We start from the raw sequence: 19,713 nt of genomic DNA, 5'->3' as shown, positions 1-19,713 counted from the left end.
ATTTTTTTTTTTTTGGGTCACACTTTTTTTTAGTCAGAGGTGAAGGGGGAAAAAAGGGAAAAAAATATCAATGGTAGTTTATAAAACTTAGAGCTAAGCCTGAATCATTTGATACTGGTGATAAAAACACTCCACCTCCAAAATATATCTAGAAACAAACTGCTTCTCACCCCTTCCTCTCTGTCAAGCTGGTCCAAGCCACTATTTTCTCTTGCCTGATTTCTGGTCTCCCTGCTTCCACCCCTATCCTCCTACAAACTAATCTCAAGCTTCAAAAATTCTGTTGCATCAAGGCAGATTATGTCACCCTTTGGCTCAAAACTTGCAATGGTTCTTCTCATTCTCCCCCAAAATAAAAGTGAAAGTTCTCATAAAGCCTACAAAGCCATTCTAAACATTGTATCTCTGGCCTCACCTAACCTCTCCCTTCTTCACTCCCTAATAGTTACTCTGGCCCTCTTGACTCCGGGCCTTTGCCTGGAACCACATTTCTATGGGGGAACATGGCTCAAGCACCCCTTCCTAATTTCCCTATTTAAAATTAATGCTCCCCACCCCTACGCTTAATTTTTCTCCATGCAATTTAGCTTCTGATATGCTATTCAGTTTACTCGTTGTTTAGATTCTGTTCATCTGAATGCACCTTCCGCAAGGGTAGTGATCTGTCCTTTCCCCCCGACACATACATGGCTACCCACCCTAGAATAGGCATAATATTGGCCTCTTTGTAATCTTTCTAGAAAATTTTTAGTTAGATTTCGATAGGCCATACAATTAGTTACCTTTCAAGAATCATCTTCCCACAATAAAGCCATTTGTATCATGCATCAGCTAAACATTCATCTGCTCATTCAATGAGGTTTATGAAATACTGTGCTTGTAATACAAAGAACAAGGCCTAGAGCCTGACCCAACAGCCCCTTCCTTTTCCACACCTCAACCAGGGCATTCAAACATATTTATCCCTTGCTCAGAACTTGCTCTCTCTCACACATGTGCCTTTGCTCATACTATCTCCTCTCCTTTGAATGGAACCCCTAAAGGAGAACAAGATGAAGAGGGAGAAGTTGGGAGCAATGCAAGTGGCTTAAGTAGATACGGGGTATGTGGAAATAGCAGAAGAATCTGGAGGGACAGAGTGGAATTAGATTATGAGGGCCCTGAACACCATATTTAAGTATGTGGCCTTTATCCTGAAGGAAACGGGAAGTCTCAAATGTATATCTTAGAAAATAACTAGTATAGCCAAATAACAACTTACCAAAACTTAACTGGTTGATACTTTTAATATATAACCTGTTCTCTGCAAATTCTCTGTTCACTTAATATAAAGAGAAACCTATCATGAAAGGGTGGGGGACATAATGCAGACTAAATATTTGGGACTCGATTTAGACCAAGACTGGTTTGGAGTAAAGATTCAGCCATATTACTGTATGCGATGGAAACATACACAAACTGATAACAAATGACACAAAGTCATTTTCAAAAGGCTTTTACCATGTAAGGCAAAAGTCAAATAGGAGCTCGAGTTTAACTGGTGAATGTAATTAGTCAGGATAGGCTAATTCCTGGAGCAATATCATAAAAGTCAAAGTTTTGCCAGGTAGGTTTCAAAGCTACAGATAGAACAGTCTAGAAGTCTTTTTACTCATGAGGTTCTGCCTTAAGTAGCTCCAACGAAATGAAATCCCATTGGCACTTGGAAGTGGGTACAACTAAAGCAATAAAGTAGTTTTATAACAGACGGAATTATCTTTCCAGGTTGCACTAACTCCATCCTGAACTGAAAAATCTTTAAGCGATAAAACACCAAAAAATCCTTGCCATTAATCAGTGAGTAAACAGAAAATGATAAGTATAACTTAAACACAATATAATTAATTTAATTATAAATTCAATCACTGCAAAACTGATCTGAAAAGTATAAACTGCATATTATACACACAGAATTGCTGCTTGAAGTGCCAGCTGAGGCCTCACCAAGCTTACTTGGGGGCCTTTTCTTCCTCTCTAGTTCTAATGGCATTTCCTTGGAACACCCACTATAATTTGTGTGTTTCTGTCTTATCCCATGCACAGTAGCCCTGTGATAAGCCTACTAAAAGTAGGAATTCTTTCTAAATATCCCCAGCACTTCCAACAGAGCCTCCAGTGAAACTGAAGCAGAAATGGTCCGTTGCCAACCATACAGAAAAGAGCGTAGCAAGCCTGAGACTGCCACCCTTAGAAAGGCCTGCTCACTGCACTGGCCCTTGGCTGGCATCTGGAAACTTGGGTTTCAGAAGTGTTCCTCCAGTTTCCTAAGTGATAATCAGGGTGGTTTACTGTGCCTAGACTGTTTGTGCAAACAATATAATTTATGCTGAATACTTGCTTTCTTTCTGAGAGTTGGGAATTTTGGCAGAGGGTACCTGTGGCCAACGCCAATAAAAACCCTGGGCACTGAGACTCTAATGAGCTTCCCAGGTATACAACACTTCACCCATGTTGTCACTACTCAAAAATGGAGGAATTTAGTACTTTTGTGTAACTCCACTGTGAGAGGACTCTTGGAAGCTTATATGTGGTTTCCTCTGGACTGCACCGATTCAACTTTTTCCTTTGCTGATTTTGCTTTGTATCCTTTCACTGTTAATAATCGCAGCCACAGACACAACCATATGGTGAGTCTTGTGAGTCCTCCTAACAAGTCACCAAACCTGGAAGTGGTCTTGGGAATCCATGACACAATAGTAAATAAGTGTGTATATGGTGATAACTCCAAATTTATGTCTCCAGAAATTAATTTCCTACTGAGCTTCAGACTATCTATCTACATCTACCTATCTGGCATCACCCCCTTGGGAAATCTACTAGCCACCTCAGACTTAGCATGGTCAAAACAAAACTCCTGACTTCCTCTACCACATCTTTTCCCCAAACTTCATCTCAGCATATAACACCAGCAACCATCCACTTAGTCGTGTCAAAAACCTAGAAATAATCTGATTTCTCTTTCCTTCATTACCAGTTCCACTAAGCTCTCCCAACTCCTATCAGTTTTAGTGGGGAGGTGAAGCAAACCCATTCACAAAGTAAACATTTCATAATCTGGAAGCTATTACTATCTTCTCACTGCCCTGAGTCCTATCCAATGTCATCTCTAGGTTGTAGTAGAGCAATACCCTTCATATTCCCTTGGCCTTTATAATTCATTCTCCATATCAAGCCACAGGGACCTCTCAGCAATGTGATGGAATATATCGTTCCGCTGCTTAAAACCTGTCACTGACATCCCTTCAGAATAAATTCTCTCCCATGGCTTTTAAGACACATTTGACTGGCACCTGCCTACCTCTCTGATCTTACCCAGATACAGCTTTTCCCTTTGCTCAACACATCTGTTTTAACCACGCTGGCCTTCATTCTGATCCTCTTAACATGCCAAGATTATCTCTACCTTAGGTTCTTTTTAATAGCTGTTTGTTCCTACTTCGCATGATTACCTCAAATGTCATTTCCTTAGAGAGGCCATCTTTCACCACACTAGAGGAGATCCAACTCCAGAATGTCCTTCTATTTCATTATGTTCATATTATCACCCTCTGCAAGTATCTTGCTCCTTTATTTGTCCTTGCCTGCCTTGTTCACGGCTGCTACTCTAGTGTCTGCATCAGTTCTTGGCACATGGAAGGCACTCAAATATATGTTGAATAAAAAATAAAGTGCACACAACTATCTCCAAACTCAGGAGAAAGTAAGAAGGCATCTGCGTGGAAAAAAAGTTCAAAGTCGAGGTAATTAAACTACTATTCAAGTTAAATCTAACCTATGAGCTTGGTGGCTTCCTCTGACTTGAGAGGTTTGGTTTGGGTTTTTTTTTGGGGGGGGGGCGGTGAGGGAGGAGGTAGAAAGTTATCACAAAAAGATTCCTCATCAACTTTGGTCAATATTAATGGGTCCACTACCTTTGTTCATCAACTGGGCACAGAAAGCCAGAGAGAATACTTCTTACTATGGAGAGGGTACATCAGGATTGAAGTCAAGTAGCTGGCTTTTCTAACAATGGCAGGAGGAAAGGGCTTAGAAACATGGGGATCCTGAATCTAATACCAAAAAAGGACCTTGAGAGAACAAGAAGAATGCAAAATATTAAAAAAAAAAAAAAAAAAAAAAGGAATTAGAGCTTTTTTTCCCCCTTCATTGAAAAGGACCAGGTTTACTTTCCACATTAATGCCATACACAGAATCTGCCAAGACATTTTTACAGCGCCTCCTAGATAGGCTTTAAGATGTTAGACCAAACAGAAAATGAATTTTCAATCCCAGTACTGCCCATTCACATTCCCCTTCTCCTATTCCTTCCTACTTACCCTTTCTGGTTTGGTGGGCAATTAACGATTATTATTCAATTTTAAATAAAAATGTTATGTGTACTATTCCTACAGGAAATTATTTTAGTCAATTTCCTATACCCTAATTAATTCATTTAACAAATATTTACTGAATCCTTACTATACCAGGGTGGACCACAATGTTGCCCAATTCCTGGAACACCAATCACATCAAGGCTACATAAACGGTATTCCCTAAAGCTTGAAACCTGACAGCTCTATGCCAGACACTTTACTAGGTGCCTGGGATACTGTGAAGAACAAAAAAGAAACGGTCCTTCTTGTCACAAAGTTTACAATTTAGCATAGTTCTATAACTGAGCAAAGACTGGGGACTGGGCACCGTACTACAAGTTTTCAAACAGACTGGTGTACTTCTGCCCTACAACAACTTTAGTGAGGTAAGTGGTGTTGTCCCCTTCTAACCAGTTAGGAAACTTGTAACTGAACTGTTAGTAAAAGCTAAGTAATACGTCCAAGGTCACTGAGACAGTGCTGGAGGCAGAGCTACAGCCTAAGAAACTGAACCACATCTCCTCAAAACAAGAAAATGCCCAGCTCCAATTTGAGATGGCTATCCTAGCAGTCTGTTCAGGGTTCAGGACTGTTTCCAGCTCATAATGCATTCTGCTTCTTCAGTGTCCATGTTCATCTCAAGTTAGGGCCAGCTACACCGCTGACGAACAAAAATCTTTTTCCCATCTTTAGAAAATTAGGTATCATTTCTTTCTTTCAGACTTTTCATTTTATCCTTCAAACTTCCCAAATCTTTCATGGAATGCTGGGCTCACTGATACATTTGAGGCCTTTCACATAGACTTCAGATCTTAGAACAACTTTGTTTAACGAACTGGTTTCCTTTTTTTGGCCTTCCCAATTTCCTTCTGCAAAGATGTTTATTATGTGTTTACTAAGTAATATTCTAGTGGAAAATAGTTTTTCTTTGCTCCTCCTGGGCAACTAACTTGTGTCTACAGAAAAGCAGTTTGTTTTTAAATAAATAAAAGTGATTTATAGAAGTTTTAATCAAATGAATTTCATGTGATATTAGTTACATGTGTGCTCTATACTCTGGTCTTCTTGTTCACAAAACACAATAGTGACAGAGATTTAGTATCTACTTTCCACACTGGCAATTATTATCTTTGCAGTTACAGTAATGACCACTATTTTTAGTAAACGAGACATCTAGACATCTAGAAGGAAACAAGTAAAAATGAAGGCATAACCAACTACTATCTTGCTATTAAGGTTTTGTTACTGGAATGTTTCCTGGTACTATTTAGCTTTGTGTTCCAACCATAAGCTAATGAGACAACTCAGCCAAAACAAGGAAAACACCATATTCAAGAAATGAATTCGATAAGTGAATACAGCTAGGAAAAAAGAGGTTCTACAAGTGTTAGACTCAACTCCTTCAATACATCAAAATGTTTACACGTCTGAGACAGCTAAAGGGCTCAGCAGAACATAAAACTGTAATTTGCCCTTTCCAACACTCTGTAAAGCACACCCCTGTAAAATATGAAGTTGTCAATTTGCAAAGGCTCTCCCAGAAAAGGAAAGAACAGTAAGGAAGAAAGGGTAATGCATTTAAATACCAAACCAAACAAAAAATCCAAACATACCTGGCAACATGAGAAAAAGCATCCACAAGGACAGATTCAAATTCTCTAGTGAATTCAGGTCCTTTCCTTTTACTGTTTTGGATGACATCATTGGCTAAGTACAGAAAAGTAAGCTTTCTATTTGATTTGGCTGGAAAAAAAGAAAAAAAAAGATAATTTAATTTACACCAAGGAAATTCTCAATGCACAATTCTTCTGCCCTAAGCTACTCCTAAAGAATATTAAGACAAGTATTATTTACTTGAGACCAGGCTTCCTTTACAATTGAAACAACAACTTAAATAACTTGTTGACATCACTAACAAAAAAGGTTTGAGAATACAAGTTTGAAAAACAAAATAAAACAAGAATGGGCCATCTTCATTTCTGTAATATTTTAACCAGAATAACTGATGGTAAAATAAAGATAATCCAAAGAAAACTCCTAAAGGATAAGCAGTCAATATCCTCAAGAAGACATAATAAAACCAAGGTTTATTCTATTGCAAAGATGAGCATTTTTAATTCACTATTAATTACCAAATACTGCAGAATGAAGACTGAGCCAGGTTTCAGTTTTAAAATAGATTCTTGTAATTTATGTTCCTACACTGAGAATTTCTCTGAACATTCCTATAACAATCACCAATGATAGTAACTCTACGATCCAGAGAAATCTCTAAATGCACCAATGGACGTTTATCTCAAATACAAATATATATTAATGCTACATTATTATTGAAAATTTAAAGATGTCTGAATTCTGGATATGCAAAATTATGGCTCCCACAGAAACCATAATTCTTCTCTCTTATACATACTAAATGTAGTATTTCCTATTACTCTGTATGGCATCATATATTAAACCATAAAAACCTCATGTACTATGTCTGAGTTACAGTTGCTTGGGGGAACATTACTGAATTTCCTGGCTTCTATGCACATAACTTCTCAACCATAAAGTTACATCACTATCATTTTTGGTCCCAGTTTTCTTTTAAAAGAAATAAATAAGAACACAATCAGACAGTCCAAAACACTAAGTTTTCTCCAATGCTAAAATACCTGAAAAACTCAAGCAAGCCTTATATCAACCTTTACATACCTGAAAAACTAGTCCTTAACTCTATTCCTCTCAGAAACCACTTGTTTCTTTTGATATGCACACAGCATGTATAAATTCTGACACAGCAGGCATAAGATGTGACATTTTTAAAGGTAGCTACAGAAGAATAACCCAAGTTAAAAACAAGATTTTTAAAAGCATTTAATAGTTTAAAATGATGACTTAAAGTATTCATAAAATTAAATATGGATATCTTGAGCTGTATTAACCTTCTGGTAATAACCTAGTTTACATGGCTAACTGACGATAATATTTAATCTTTAACTATTTTAATTATTATTCAAAAGCAGATCAAAAGTGTCAATAGTTACAATATTCTACCATTGCTACAAAGGTATCTTATAGCAAAGGCTTTTCTTTTTTTTTAAGTAAACCTTGTCTGGGATGTTGCAACAAGTAAAACTACCTGTCGATAATGTTATGAGTTAACAGTTTCCAAAGTACAACAGAACTTCAACAAAGGTAATTTGACTGAGTGATGCTTTACAAATGCCATATATTTCATGTTTAAAAACCCAGACTCCATTGTATAAAATATCAATTTTGACAATTAAGACATGATACGTTTTTTTCAGTGCTGCAAACATGATAGCCAAGAGGCCAGAGAGCCAAAGTTTTCACTATTTACAATGCCAATTAATTTTCATCATTCTCAAACTTTGCAATGGGGTTTTAGTTAAAATTTATCCCTCTACATCCAGCATCCTGAAGCCAACATGAGTACCACGTGTGTAAAGGTGATAAGACAAAGCCCAGAGCACTTAAATACTCATACCCTCTACTCTAGTCCCAGGTGACAACTCACTTAGTCAGATGTCTTTCCAATATGACACAGTAGATCCTTTCACTCCCTATCTATGCCCATTCCAAATGGGATGGAATAGTTGCTAGGTAAAATTTATATAACTAGCTGACAAAAAAAAACTCAATTTGTTTAGCTGGTTTTGACATCTAAAAAAGCTGGGGGTCGGGGGGTGGGGGGGGAAGGCCTATTTAACTGCATTCAGGCCAACATACAAAAACATTACTAAAAAATACTCATCTAAGGAGCATTTTACATCAAACTTCCCCATAAAGAAAGGAAGTTCTACCTAAAACAGAGCCCAAAGCGATAAATTAAGAATTATTCCGAGTGGAAAGACAGTAACCCATCAAGAATAAAAGTAGCATTGAATAAAAGTAGCATTTAAGCAAAAAATAGTCATTTCTGTAAACCCCGTAAATATTTTCAAGACAATTCAGACAGAGTCTGTAAACATCTTAGGGAAATGACTTGACCAGATAGAAACGTCCACTTCTAAAGACTCAGGGTGGGCCAGAATCTAAGGGGCTAGTCAATTTGAACATAATGGCACAAAATCTTTTTCCACTTCTGTGTGGGAGCATTCTCTATTCATCAATGAAGACTGGGTTATTAGGAAGCTGTATCCTGATGCTTGGAAGAGCATCTCTACCTTGGCACTATCCAATATGGTAGCCACTAGCCACATATGGCTATTGAACACTTGAACTAACACAATCATTTAAAACTTTTGTTCCTTAGTCACACATTTCAAGTGCTCAACAGCCACATGTGGCAAGTGGCTACCTTGTTGGGCATTACGGATATAAAACATTTCACAGAAAGCTGTAGGTAGTGCTGTTTGGATCCTCTACTCAACCATGAAAATGACACTGAAAACCACAATCAAACTCCTAACCTATTTTTAAACTGTGTTAAAAAGTACCATGCGAAATGCTATGGGCATTACAAAGAAACAAGAAGACTCAGTTTCTCACACAAAACACAAATCTAGTGAAAAAACAGTACTAAGAATGAATAAATGCTAAATTACTGTGGGATGGGGTGGGATACAGTGATTAATTCTCACCAACAAAAGTGATATGGGTTTGGTTGGAGTCAGACAATCACTTCCACTTATTAAAGGGGACTGAGGCACTGGGTACTTGAAAGCACAAATTTTGGCATTGGAGGGCGCTGGGCTAATACTCCAGCCATACACCCTAAACAAAGCACTTAATCTCTCCTTATCTTTACACTCTCATCTATAAAATGGGAGATAATAATGCTGGTCTCCTTAAAACATAAGGTTTCAGGAAACTAGGATCATGAGATTAGGGTTAAAGGAGCTTCACAGATGAATGCAGTCTCTGAATTGTTATTTTCCATAACTCAAATAGGGTACAAGGAGGAGGATTTGTGGGCTCTAGGCTCTATTCCCCAACTGCCAAGAAGGGATCCCTATCTCAGAATGGCACATGCTTGTGGAAAGGGGAGTCTGTGCTAAAAGGCTAGAACCAGGTCTCCTCAAAGAATCTTGGATTTTCCTGTCTGACAGCCTGATGTAGTCTAGCCTCACTAGCTGTAAGGCAATGAAAATACCACTTAACCATTCAGGTGGGAGTCTCCATCTCACAGATGGTGGAAAACACACGTAAAGTTACTTCCTATATTATAAAGGGCCTACTACACAGAGGCTGCCCAAAGTGGTTCTAAGCTCCATTTCCTCAGCTTTCTGCTATGGAATCATTAAGGGAACAGCTGTGAAGGTGCCTACCTTCCCTAACTTGAAGGCAAAGACCATGCCTCACACTGAGTAATCAGTAGTCCCATTTCACCATTATTTATGAAACGCCTATACTGTGCTTGACACCATGCTGGATGTTCGTTTGGATTATCCTGTTTACTCCTTACCACAGCAAGTTGTTTGAGCCTCAGTTTTTCCTCATCTGCAAAGTTCCTACTCCAGAGAACTCTGAGAATTTAAAAAATGACAATGTATGTAAAGATATCAGTACTGCACCTGGCACATAATTAAAGGCACAGTAAATACCAGTTTTCATCGCCTCCATTTTATAGGTAAGGAAACTGAGGGTCAGAGAGGCTAGGCTGCTGGGGTCAGTGAATGGCAAAGCCAGGCTTAAATTCCAGGCAGATGGCCTCTGGAGTCAACGTATTATCAAGCATCCAATCCAGTGCCTGGCACATAACCGGCTGAGCTCAATGAACGCCTGTCGGATCCCAAGCAGGGTCTCGAATCAATGAAGGATGCACTAGAAGAGGAGCCTGAGAGGTAAGGTCTAGGTAGTGTGGCCCCTTAACCTCTCCATATGGGGGGTAACTGTACCCACCTCACAGAGCCATTCTGAGGACTAAAATGTGAGGATATTCATAAAGGTCTCAGCATAGTGACTGGCACAGAATAAAGGCTCTGTAAGTGGCAGCCATCCTTGTCTCGTTTTACAGATGAGAAAACAGACGCACAGAGAGATGAAGAAACTAGCCCAGTATCACTCAGCTAAATAAGTGGCTAAGCCAGGACTCGATCTAGGCAGTCTTACTCCAGAGTCCTTTGGCTCTTATTCCAAATGCCCAGCAAAGTGCCTGGCACACAACAGCCTAGGGCCAATGCCCTCTGCAAAGCTTTCCAGATAATAATAGTCACAAGTGTCAGGAGTAGTCTGCGGGGGGGAAAAGGGCTGGCTGAACTGGGAGTCTGGGAACCGCAGACAAGTATCCTAAACCTTCCCAGGCCTCAGTTTCCTTTTCCGAGAAATGGGGATAACACTGTCACCAACCTCAGAAGCGCAATCAGAGGCCCGGGCTTGGAAAGCAGGCTTCAACTAAGAAGCTAGAGGAGCCTCGGGAATGGGCTGGGGAGAGGTCAATCCAGGGGAGGGCCCAAGGGGCTGCACTGGGGGTGTTTACCTTTGCGGAGCTCGCGGTGCCACACAGAGACGATGGGTCCCGCGTGCTTGCGGTGGTGGATGAGCCACAAGGACAGGGTCTGCACGCTCTGTTGAGAGTTGCTCAGCTCCGAGAGCTTCTTCTCCAACGCCGACTCGGAAAAGGAGGACATGGTGGCGGCGATGGGGCCCTGCAGGGAGCGGCCTGGGCCGCCCAGTGCGGCGGGAAGAGCGACGGCACGAGGCCGGGGCCTCACCTGACTGCCTGCGAGGCTCTTTACAGACTGACAGACTGCCAGGGGGGTAAGGAGGGGGAGGGGATGGGTCTCCGCAGTAACAGCCGCCCGCGCCGCCGCCACAAGATGGCCACCGACCTCTCACCCCGCCGAGAGCAGGGTCAAAGGGGAAGGGCCGGAGTAGCTGGGCACCCGGAGGTGTCAGAGCTAGAGAAAAACGCCCCTCCAGTGGCGGTGGCCTCCCTGAATCTCGCTCAGGGTACTTCGAAAGGGACAGACCGGGAGGGAAACGCAGTTCGGCGGCCTCCGGAAGGCGCTTGGACCGCTCGCGCCCGCACGCAGGCGCAGTGAGGCTCACCGGAACCGTTTCTCCCGCTCCGGCAGAACCTTTCTGGCGCTGTACGGCGCGCTAGTTAGCACGCCACTTCCGGCGGGGTGGAGGAGGCGGGAGAGAGGGAAAGGCTGGAAAACGAGGTAAGGGAAGAGTGGCGGGAGCAAGAGGGAACCCAACAACTGGGACCCCCTAAAGGGGAATCTCGAGGGGACGCTGATGCTGCGTGATCAGGATATACGGGAGGGGGGGCTTTCTCCCTCATCTGGCAGACCCCAGTCCGAACTCTTCTCTGTACACGTCCTGCTCTCTGGCTGTCCCCCCGCCCATCCCCCGCCCGCCAAAGCTTCCTTTTAGTTGTGCCGAGCCACCCACGTGCACTTTTCACGCCTTGGCTCTTGCTCTGTTTTTTCTCCAAAGGTGAGGCCTCCCCCCACTTCTCACCTGGTGTGCTCCCACTCAGCCTCCAGGACCACCCTTTAATATCCTGTACTGACGTTTAGTCGCGACAGCACTGCCATAAAACACACCTTTGTGCCCTTAATTTGGTTGTTTCGTTCAGGGAATTACATGCTGCCCTTGCCCTCTGGGGAGTCCATTTAATCGTTCTGAAATTTAAGCAATATGTTAACTTTTTTGAGAGTTGGGGCAGGGAAGTCAATGGTTCCCTTGACCTTTAAAACGCCGTTTGAGACTGCAACCTCTTTATCTATGTTTAATAAAAAGTTTTAAATTCCAGTTATCAAATCAGAGAAATTTGTCTTTCCAGCTGCTGTGGGATTGGTAGTAGGAAGTTAGGTTATTGTAGACAGCAGTTTCAAAATTTCCCGATTAGCATGGCATTTACCAGTTAGGGGCAAACTCCAGTTAAGAGACATTTTCCTAGTTGATGACTATTTTTTCTCTCACTGCACCATATTGTAGTTCTTTGCCTTAATGCTTTCACTCCTCTTCCAGACTAGAATCATCGTAATCAATATCGTAGCCAATATAGTGAGCAATTTCTAAGGGCTAGACATTGTTTTCACATAGTAACACATTTAATCCTCATGACAAAGCTATAAGGTAGTTACTATGTTATTCTCATTTGAGAATAACTCTCTATGTTATTCTCAATGAGGAAATGGCACAGAGAAGTTAGGTAACCTACCCAAGATCACATAACTAAGATTAGAGGGAAAGGACTGCATCTTAAGCATTTTTCTCATCCCACCACATTATTCATAGCTGATGGAGTGAATTAATATTAAAAAGGTAAATGCCCTAAAATTACACAGTCAATATCTAGTCATAATTTTAACCGAGGGCCTTTGAGCCCCAATCTTGACCATGTTTCTATATTAAGTAGCACTGTCATCTACTGAACACTTAACACCAAGTCACTCTGTATTAAGCACATTACGTACTTTGTTTTATTTAATCCTTAAAATAGTTTTGTGTGATGAGGATTATTATCACTATTTGAAAGATGAGAAAACATAAAACATAGGTGAGTAATCTGTCCAATATCACTTGGATATAGAAAATGACCGAGCTAGGAGTCAAATCAAGGTTATCTGATGTCTGATCCCAAAGTCTTCACTTCTGAGTCACAGATTGATTCTTTCAGCTAATAATTTTTGAGCACTATGTCTCAAGCACTATTTTAAGCAAAAAGAATCTGTGTCCCCAGAAGCTTACCTCCTACAAGAAGAGGTAGATTTAAAAAAAAAAAAAACACGTATAAAACAAGTTAGAAAATGATACCTAATTTAAATAAAAATCAAGGAGGATGAGGAATGCATTTGTGGGAGAATAGGAGTCTATTAAATATGCTGGTTAGAAAAGGCCTCATTGGCAGGGTGACATTTGATTAGAGCCCTGAAAGAAACGAGAGAACAAGCCATATGCCGTATGGTAGAATGTTGTTCAAGGCAGAGGGAAAACTAAATGCAACTGTTAGACCATTGTTGGCATTTTTTTTTAAAGATTTTATTTATTTATTTGAGAGAGAGACAGTGAGAGAGAGCATGAGCAAGGAGAAGGTCAGAAAGAGAAGCAGACTCCCCATGGAGCTAGGAGCCCGATGCGGGACTCGATCCCGAGACTCCAGGATCATGACCTGTACCGAAGGCAGTCGTCCAGCCAACTGAGCCACCCAGGCGTCCCCATTGTTGGCATTTTTAAGGAACAGCAAGAAGGATGGTGAGGCTGGAGTGATATGAACCAGAAGGCTGGAAATGAGCTCAGAAAAGTAGTCAGGGACCACATAACATGGACCATATCCCATGGGGACTTGTAAGCCATAGGAAGAATTTTGGATAATACTCTGAACAAAATGAGAGTTCACTGGATGCTCTTGAGCAAAAGAGGAGCATTGTTGGCTCTTAGGCCAAGAACAGTAAGGCTTCAAGGGTGGAAGCAGGAAGAGCAGTTGAGCAGCTGTTGTAATAACGCAGGTGAAAGGATGATTCAGACCAGGGTTGAGGTGGTGAGAGGGGGTCGGATTCCGGGAATAGGAATCCCAGGATTTTGTCTTTAAGAGGTAGGACAGTATTTGCTGACAAATTAGGTAGGAGATGTAAAACTCTAGGTGGCCCCAAAGGTTTCAGCCTGAGCAACCATAAAAATGGGACTGTGCTTTTTCTGAATTGCAGAAAGAGATGGTTTAGGGAGTAAAACAGGAGTTTAGGTTTGTACATGTCCACGTGGAAATACCTATCCAAGTAAAGGCTTCTCTCATAGGCAGTTGGATTTATGGGTCTGGAGTTCAAGGAAGAGACATGATAGAGTTAAACATATAAATGTATAAATGTGGGCATCATAAGGGGGAATAGCTGTAGAAAGAAGATAGTTTGGGGCGCCTGGATGGCTCAGGTGGTTAAGCGTCTGCCTGGCTCAGGTCTTGATCCCAGGGTCCTGGGATCGAGCTTCTCCCCCCACCACCACGTAGGGCTTCCTTCTCAGCAAGGAGCCTGCTTCTCTCCCTCTCCCTCTACCCCTTCTCTCTGCTTTTATATGTGCAAACATGCCCATGTGAGCTCTCTCAAATAAATAAATGAAAAAAAAAAAAAGAAGAGAGGCCCAGTGACTGAGTGCTAAAACACTTCAACATTTAGAAGTCTGAAAGATAAGATGATGACAATCTGATTTTTCCTCTTCAGCCCATTAATATTAATTACACTGATTCATTTTCAAATATCGAGTTAGCCTTCCATCCCTAGCATAAACTCTGCTTTCTCATGGCATATAATTCTTTTTACATGCCGCCAAATTTTATTTTATAATCTTTGTTTAGGATTTTTGCATCTGTGTTCAGGAAGGAAATTGGTGTGTAGCTTTTTTATTTACATATTGTCTTTGGTAGGTTTGGTATCAGGGTAGTACTAGCTTCATAAAACAGGTTGAAAAGATTTCCTCCTTTTTCTAGAAGGTTGGGTAGGATTGGTGCTAATTCCTTAAATGGTTGGTAGAAGTTCCCAGTGAAACCTTCTGGGCCTGTGGATTTGTTTTCTTTTTCTTTTTTGAGTTTTTAAATGACAAATTCAGGTTTTAAAAGTTGTAAGGCTGGTCAAAGGTTAAATAATTTTTCTCATATTACGTAAGCTGTAGTAGTTTTTGAGGAATTTGCCATTTGGTCTAAGTTATCAACTCTATGTGTGAAGTTGTTTGTGTTGTTCCTGTATTATCCCTCTTGTCTGTCTTTCCCTCTTGTCAGTCTTGCCAGAAGTTTGTCAATTCTACTATCTTTTTGAAGAACCAGTGCTTTGTTTCATTGATCTTTCTCTATTTTCTCTTTCCAATTTCATTGATTTCTACTCTGCTCTTTATTTTCTTCCTTCTGCTTCCTTTGGTTTTATTTTGCTCCTCTTTTTCTAGGATCTTAAAGTGAGAGTTTAGATTATTGATTTGAGACCTTCCTCTTTTCTAACATGCATATTAACTACTATATAAATTTTCCCTTTCAGCATGGCTGTAACTGTGTCCCCCAAATTTTGATATGTTGTATTTTTACTTTCATTTCTGTGTATCTTTTTTAAAATTTCCCTTGAGATTTCCTCTTTGATCCATGAAATGTGTTGCTTTGGGGCTTCTGGGTGGCTCAGACATTAAGCGGCTACCTTAGCTTCAGGTTATGACCCTGGGGCCCTGGGATCGAGTCCCGCATTTTGGGGGGGGGGGGGGTTCCTACTCAGTGGGAGCCTGGTTCTCCCTCTCCCACTCCACCTGCTTATGTTCCCTATCTAATAAATAAAAATTCTAAAGAAAAGAAAAGAAAGAAGGCAGGAAAGAAAGAAACATGTTGCTTAGTTTCCAGGTCTTTGGAGATTTTCCTGTTATCTCTCTGTTGTGAGATTTCTAGTTTGATTCCATTGTGGTTGGGGAAGCTGCCGTATTCACTGTGTCATGGCCTGAGATATGATCTATTTTAGTATAATACTCTGTGGGCACCTGAAAATATATTCTCCTGTTGGGGTTTGGAGTGTTCTTTAAATGTTGATTAGATCCTGTAGACATAGGGCGCTGTTGAGTCCTGTTATCCTTGTTGATTTTCTACCTGTTTTATCAATTGTTGAGAGAAGAATGTTGTAGTCACTACCTGTATTTGTGGTGACCACCCCTGCTGCTCCTTTCAGTTTTAATGAATTTTTGCATTACACATTTTGGGGTTATTTTGTATTTGTATTTTGTATTTGTATTTTGTGGTTGATTTGTGTCTTAATATAATCCATTTAGTATTGCTATGTCTTTTTTTTTTTAAGATTTATTTATTTTTTTTTTATTATTTTTTTTAAAGATTTTATTTATTTATTTGACAGACAGAGATCACAAGTAGGGAGAGAGGCAGGCAGAGAGAGAGGAGGAAGCAGGCTCCCTGCTGAGCAGAGAGCCTGATGTGGGGCTCGATCCCAGGACCCTGGGATCATGACCTGAGCCGAAGGCAGAGGCTTTAACCCACTGAGCCACCCAGGCCCCCCTATTTATTTATTTATTTGACAGACAGAAATCACAAGTAGGCAGAGAAGCAGTCGGGGGAGGGGACGAAGCAGGCTCCCTGCTGAGCAGAGAGCCCAATGTGGGGCTCGATCCCAGGACACAAGGATCATGACCTATGCTGAAGGCAGAGGCTTTAACCCACTGAGCCACCCAGGCCACCCTACTATGTCTTCTTGATGGGTTTACCCGTTCATGGTTATAGAATGTCCTTCTCTGTCTCTGGTAATCATTGATTTTTCAATTCTAAAATTTCCATGTGATTTTTGTTTACATCTCCTGTTTCTTTGTTGAGGCTTCCTGTTCTTTCATTTACTTCAAGCAAGCACATAATTGTTCCTGGAAGCATTTTAATCATGGATGCGTTAATAACTTTATCAGATAATTCTCACATCTCTGTCATCTCAGTGTTTGATGTATTGATTTTTTTTTCTTTCAGTTTGAGACCTTCCTGTCTCTTGTTATGATGAATGATTTTTGATTGGACATTTTTTTTAAAGATTTTATTTATTTATCAGAGAGAGAGAGGGGGAGAGAGCCAACACAGGCAGACAGAATGGCAGGCAGAGGCAGAGAGAGAAGCAGGCTCCCTGCCGAGCAAGGAGCCTGATGTGGGACTCGATCCCAGGACGCTGGGATCATGACCTGAGCCGAAGGCAGCTGCTTAACCAACTGAGCCACCCAGGCGTCCCTGATTGGACATTTTTGCATTATGTTCTGACACTCTGAATCTTATTTAAGTTCTCTGTTTTAGCTGGCTTTCTCTGATACCACTTTGGCAGGAGAACCAAGTGTAGGTAGAAGTTTAAAGTCTTCACTCAGTCTCCTTTGACACCCAAGGTGAAGGGCTCGTCATTACTTCCCAGTAGAAGTGAGAGTTCCAGTACCCCATTTGGTATCTACTGTGCTACACTAAGGGTGGCCTCGTTGCAAAAGGGTGGACAGTAGCAAAAGTCCTGACTGGCCATAAGCCTCCTCTGACACTACCCTGAAGGTGAGGGAAAGGAGTGTATATTCTTTTTTTTTTTTTTTTTTTAAGATTTTGTTTATTTATTTGACAGACAGAGATCACAAGTAGGCAGAGAGGCAGGCAGAGAGAGAGGGGGAAGCAGGCTCCCCGCTAAGCAGAGAGCCCGATGCAGGGCTCGATCCCAGGACTCTGAGATCATGACCTGAGCTGAAGGCAGAGGCCTTAACCCACTGAGCCACCCAGGCACCCCTATATTCTTGATATACTCTCTTTTCTAAGTTAAGAACCACTTTTCTAGGATGTACTGCCTACCAAAAAAACGTAGAAAGTATAGGCTCATAAATATTAGTGTAATACAGGGCACCATTTAACAAATATTCTATAGAGGACAGCTAGAAATGAAATGAGCCTAAAGTACTTTGGGGAAGGATTTTTGGGACTTCTTGATTCCTTTCCTCCACTTCTATTTTGTATATTCCTTTGTGTTTTTTGTTTGCTTGTTTTTAAGATTTTATTTTCTTTTTTATTTGATGGAGAAAGAGATCACAAGTAGGTAGAGAGGCAAGCAGAGAGAGAGGGAAGCAGGCTTCCCGCTGAGCAGGGCTCGATCTCAGGACCCTGAGACCAGGACGTGAGCCGAAGGCAGAGGCTTAACCCACTGAACCACCCAGGCACCTCTCTCCTTACTGTTGTGTTGTATACTCCTTCCTTGCAGTGTTAGACCCTCTAGGTAACTTTGTATCTCCCTTTCCTTGTCCAGAACTTAGCCTGGTGCATGACACATAGTATATGCTAAGGAAACATTTGTAGGTAGAAAAAAGAATGAGTAGGAAGCTACAAAATTTCACGTGTACTGGAGGTTTAAGGTTTATCCAGGCTCTCTTACTCATTTATTAAACAAACAGTGAGTGGGAACTGCTTGGCAAACACTGTACCAGATGCTGGGAAAAATCACAAGGAAAGCTGTAACACTAAAAAGTATCCTGTTCAGTTGAAGAGGTACACAAATAAACCAGTCACTTTAACCCAAGGCAGCAGCCCTCCAGTGCACTCTTCACACTACTGCCAGATGGATCCTGAGCGAGTACTCCTTTCATCACCTGGTGCTTCAGAAGACAGAGTTTGTGTAGAATGTGTACAGTGTGGGATTTCCATGCTCTGTGGGGGGAGGGGCATCAGACTGACCTTGCAAACATTTATTGATTTATTTATTTATTTAAGATTTTAGTTATTTATGTGACATAGAGAGAGAGATCACAAGCAGGCAGAGAGGCGGGGGGGGGGGGGAGTGGCACAGGGAAGCAGGCTCCCTGCCGAGCAGAGAGCCCAATGTGGGGCTTGATCCCAAGACCCTGAGATCATGACCTGAGCCAAAGACAGAGGCTTAACCCACTGAGCCACCCAGGCGCCCCAGCCTTGCAAACTTTTAAAATAGATTCACAAGCATACCTACCATCTCCCCTACTCCCCCACCACCCATAGATTCTGATTCAGTAACTCTGGTGTAGGGCCCAGGAATCTCTGCTTCCATTGATTCCCCCTTGATTCTGATAAACAGACTGAGGGTAGCCTCTGGTCTAGGGGAAAGTGTGCATTCAGCCTTTGAGATGAATTCCAGGTCTGACATCACTTGCTGTGTGACCAGGCGTCACTTCACCTCTCTGAGCCTTGAGTTACTCAGCTGGTGGATGAGGAACTTTTATTACATAAAATACCTAGTACATGCTTGTCATTTGGTGGGGTTTTTTCCCAGTAAGTATTAATTCTCTTCCTTCTGTTCAAGAACCTGTATTAGCAATTCTTATGTCTAAATGCTTGTCTGTGGAATCTATGCCCAGTTTTTTTTTATCCATATGCTGGTTATTCAGAGTTAGAACTTTCGGGAAAAAGTCTTATGTACCAAATTTATGTTAGGTTGAAGAAATTGAAATTCATGGAAATTGTACTGCCAGGTGTAGAGCGAGGACTCGAATCCAGATAGTCACATTTGTGTTCTTATTCTGTCCCTGTCCTAGAATCAGCCTAAAAGTAGCCCAGCCAAAGTCTAGAGCTATGATTGCCCCTTAAGAATGAATCTAGGGACACATGGGTGGCTCAGAGGGTTAAGCTTCTGCCTTCACCTCAGGTCATGGTCTCAGGGTCCTGGGATCAAGCCCCGCATCAGACTCTCTGCTCAGCAGGGAGCCTGCTTCCCCCTCTCTGTCTGCCTGCGTCTCTGCCTCTGCTTGTGATCTCTCTGTCTCTCTGTCAAATAAATAAATAAAATCTTTAAAAAAGAGAGAGAGAGAGGGAGACTCTAACAGGATCCTCCCATAAAGGATGATGTCGGCTACCTGTAGGAATTACCCAAGAGAAGAAGAGTATGGCAGTTTTTACCCAGAATCCAGTTCAGGCACAGCTGATCTT

General features: G+C 41.4%; 2 protein-coding genes across 4 annotated transcripts in view; one reads left to right on the top strand and one right to left on the bottom strand.

Moving 5' to 3' along the window:
* RPRD1B (regulation of nuclear pre-mRNA domain containing 1B) overlaps positions 1 to 11,383 on the bottom strand; it is a 50,887-nt gene extending 39,504 nt beyond the window's left edge. The window contains exons 1-2 of the mRNA XM_004746454.3: positions 10,819 to 11,383; positions 6,005 to 6,134 (exon numbers count right to left, since the gene is read on the bottom strand). Of these exons, the coding sequence (XP_004746511.1) occupies positions 6,005 to 6,134; positions 10,819 to 10,969 (281 nt within the window). The 5' untranslated portion in view covers positions 10,970 to 11,383. The remainder of the gene's footprint in view (positions 1 to 6,004; positions 6,135 to 10,818) is intronic.
* A 24-nt stretch (positions 11,384 to 11,407) lies between these two features.
* Positions 11,408 to 19,713, top strand: part of TTI1 (TELO2 interacting protein 1) — a 47,759-nt gene continuing 39,453 nt past the window's right edge. For 2 of the 3 annotated variants that reach the window (XR_006607868.1, XM_004746455.3), the window contains exon 1: positions 11,409 to 11,506. The gene's annotated coding sequence lies outside the window, so the exon portion shown is untranslated. Of the gene's footprint in view, positions 11,507 to 19,713 lie in introns of all 3 variants that reach the window. The other variant, XM_004746457.3, reaches the window with a different exon arrangement.

Source organism: Mustela putorius, unplaced genomic scaffold (assembly GCF_011764305.1).
Source record: "Mustela putorius furo isolate JIRA1106 unplaced genomic scaffold, ASM1176430v1.1 tig00000743_pilon_pilon_pilon, whole genome shotgun sequence".
NCBI classification, from domain to species: domain Eukaryota; kingdom Metazoa; phylum Chordata; class Mammalia; order Carnivora; family Mustelidae; genus Mustela; species Mustela putorius.
Note: the sequence above shows the minus strand (reverse complement) of the source record. Positions and strands in the feature narration are given on the sequence as shown.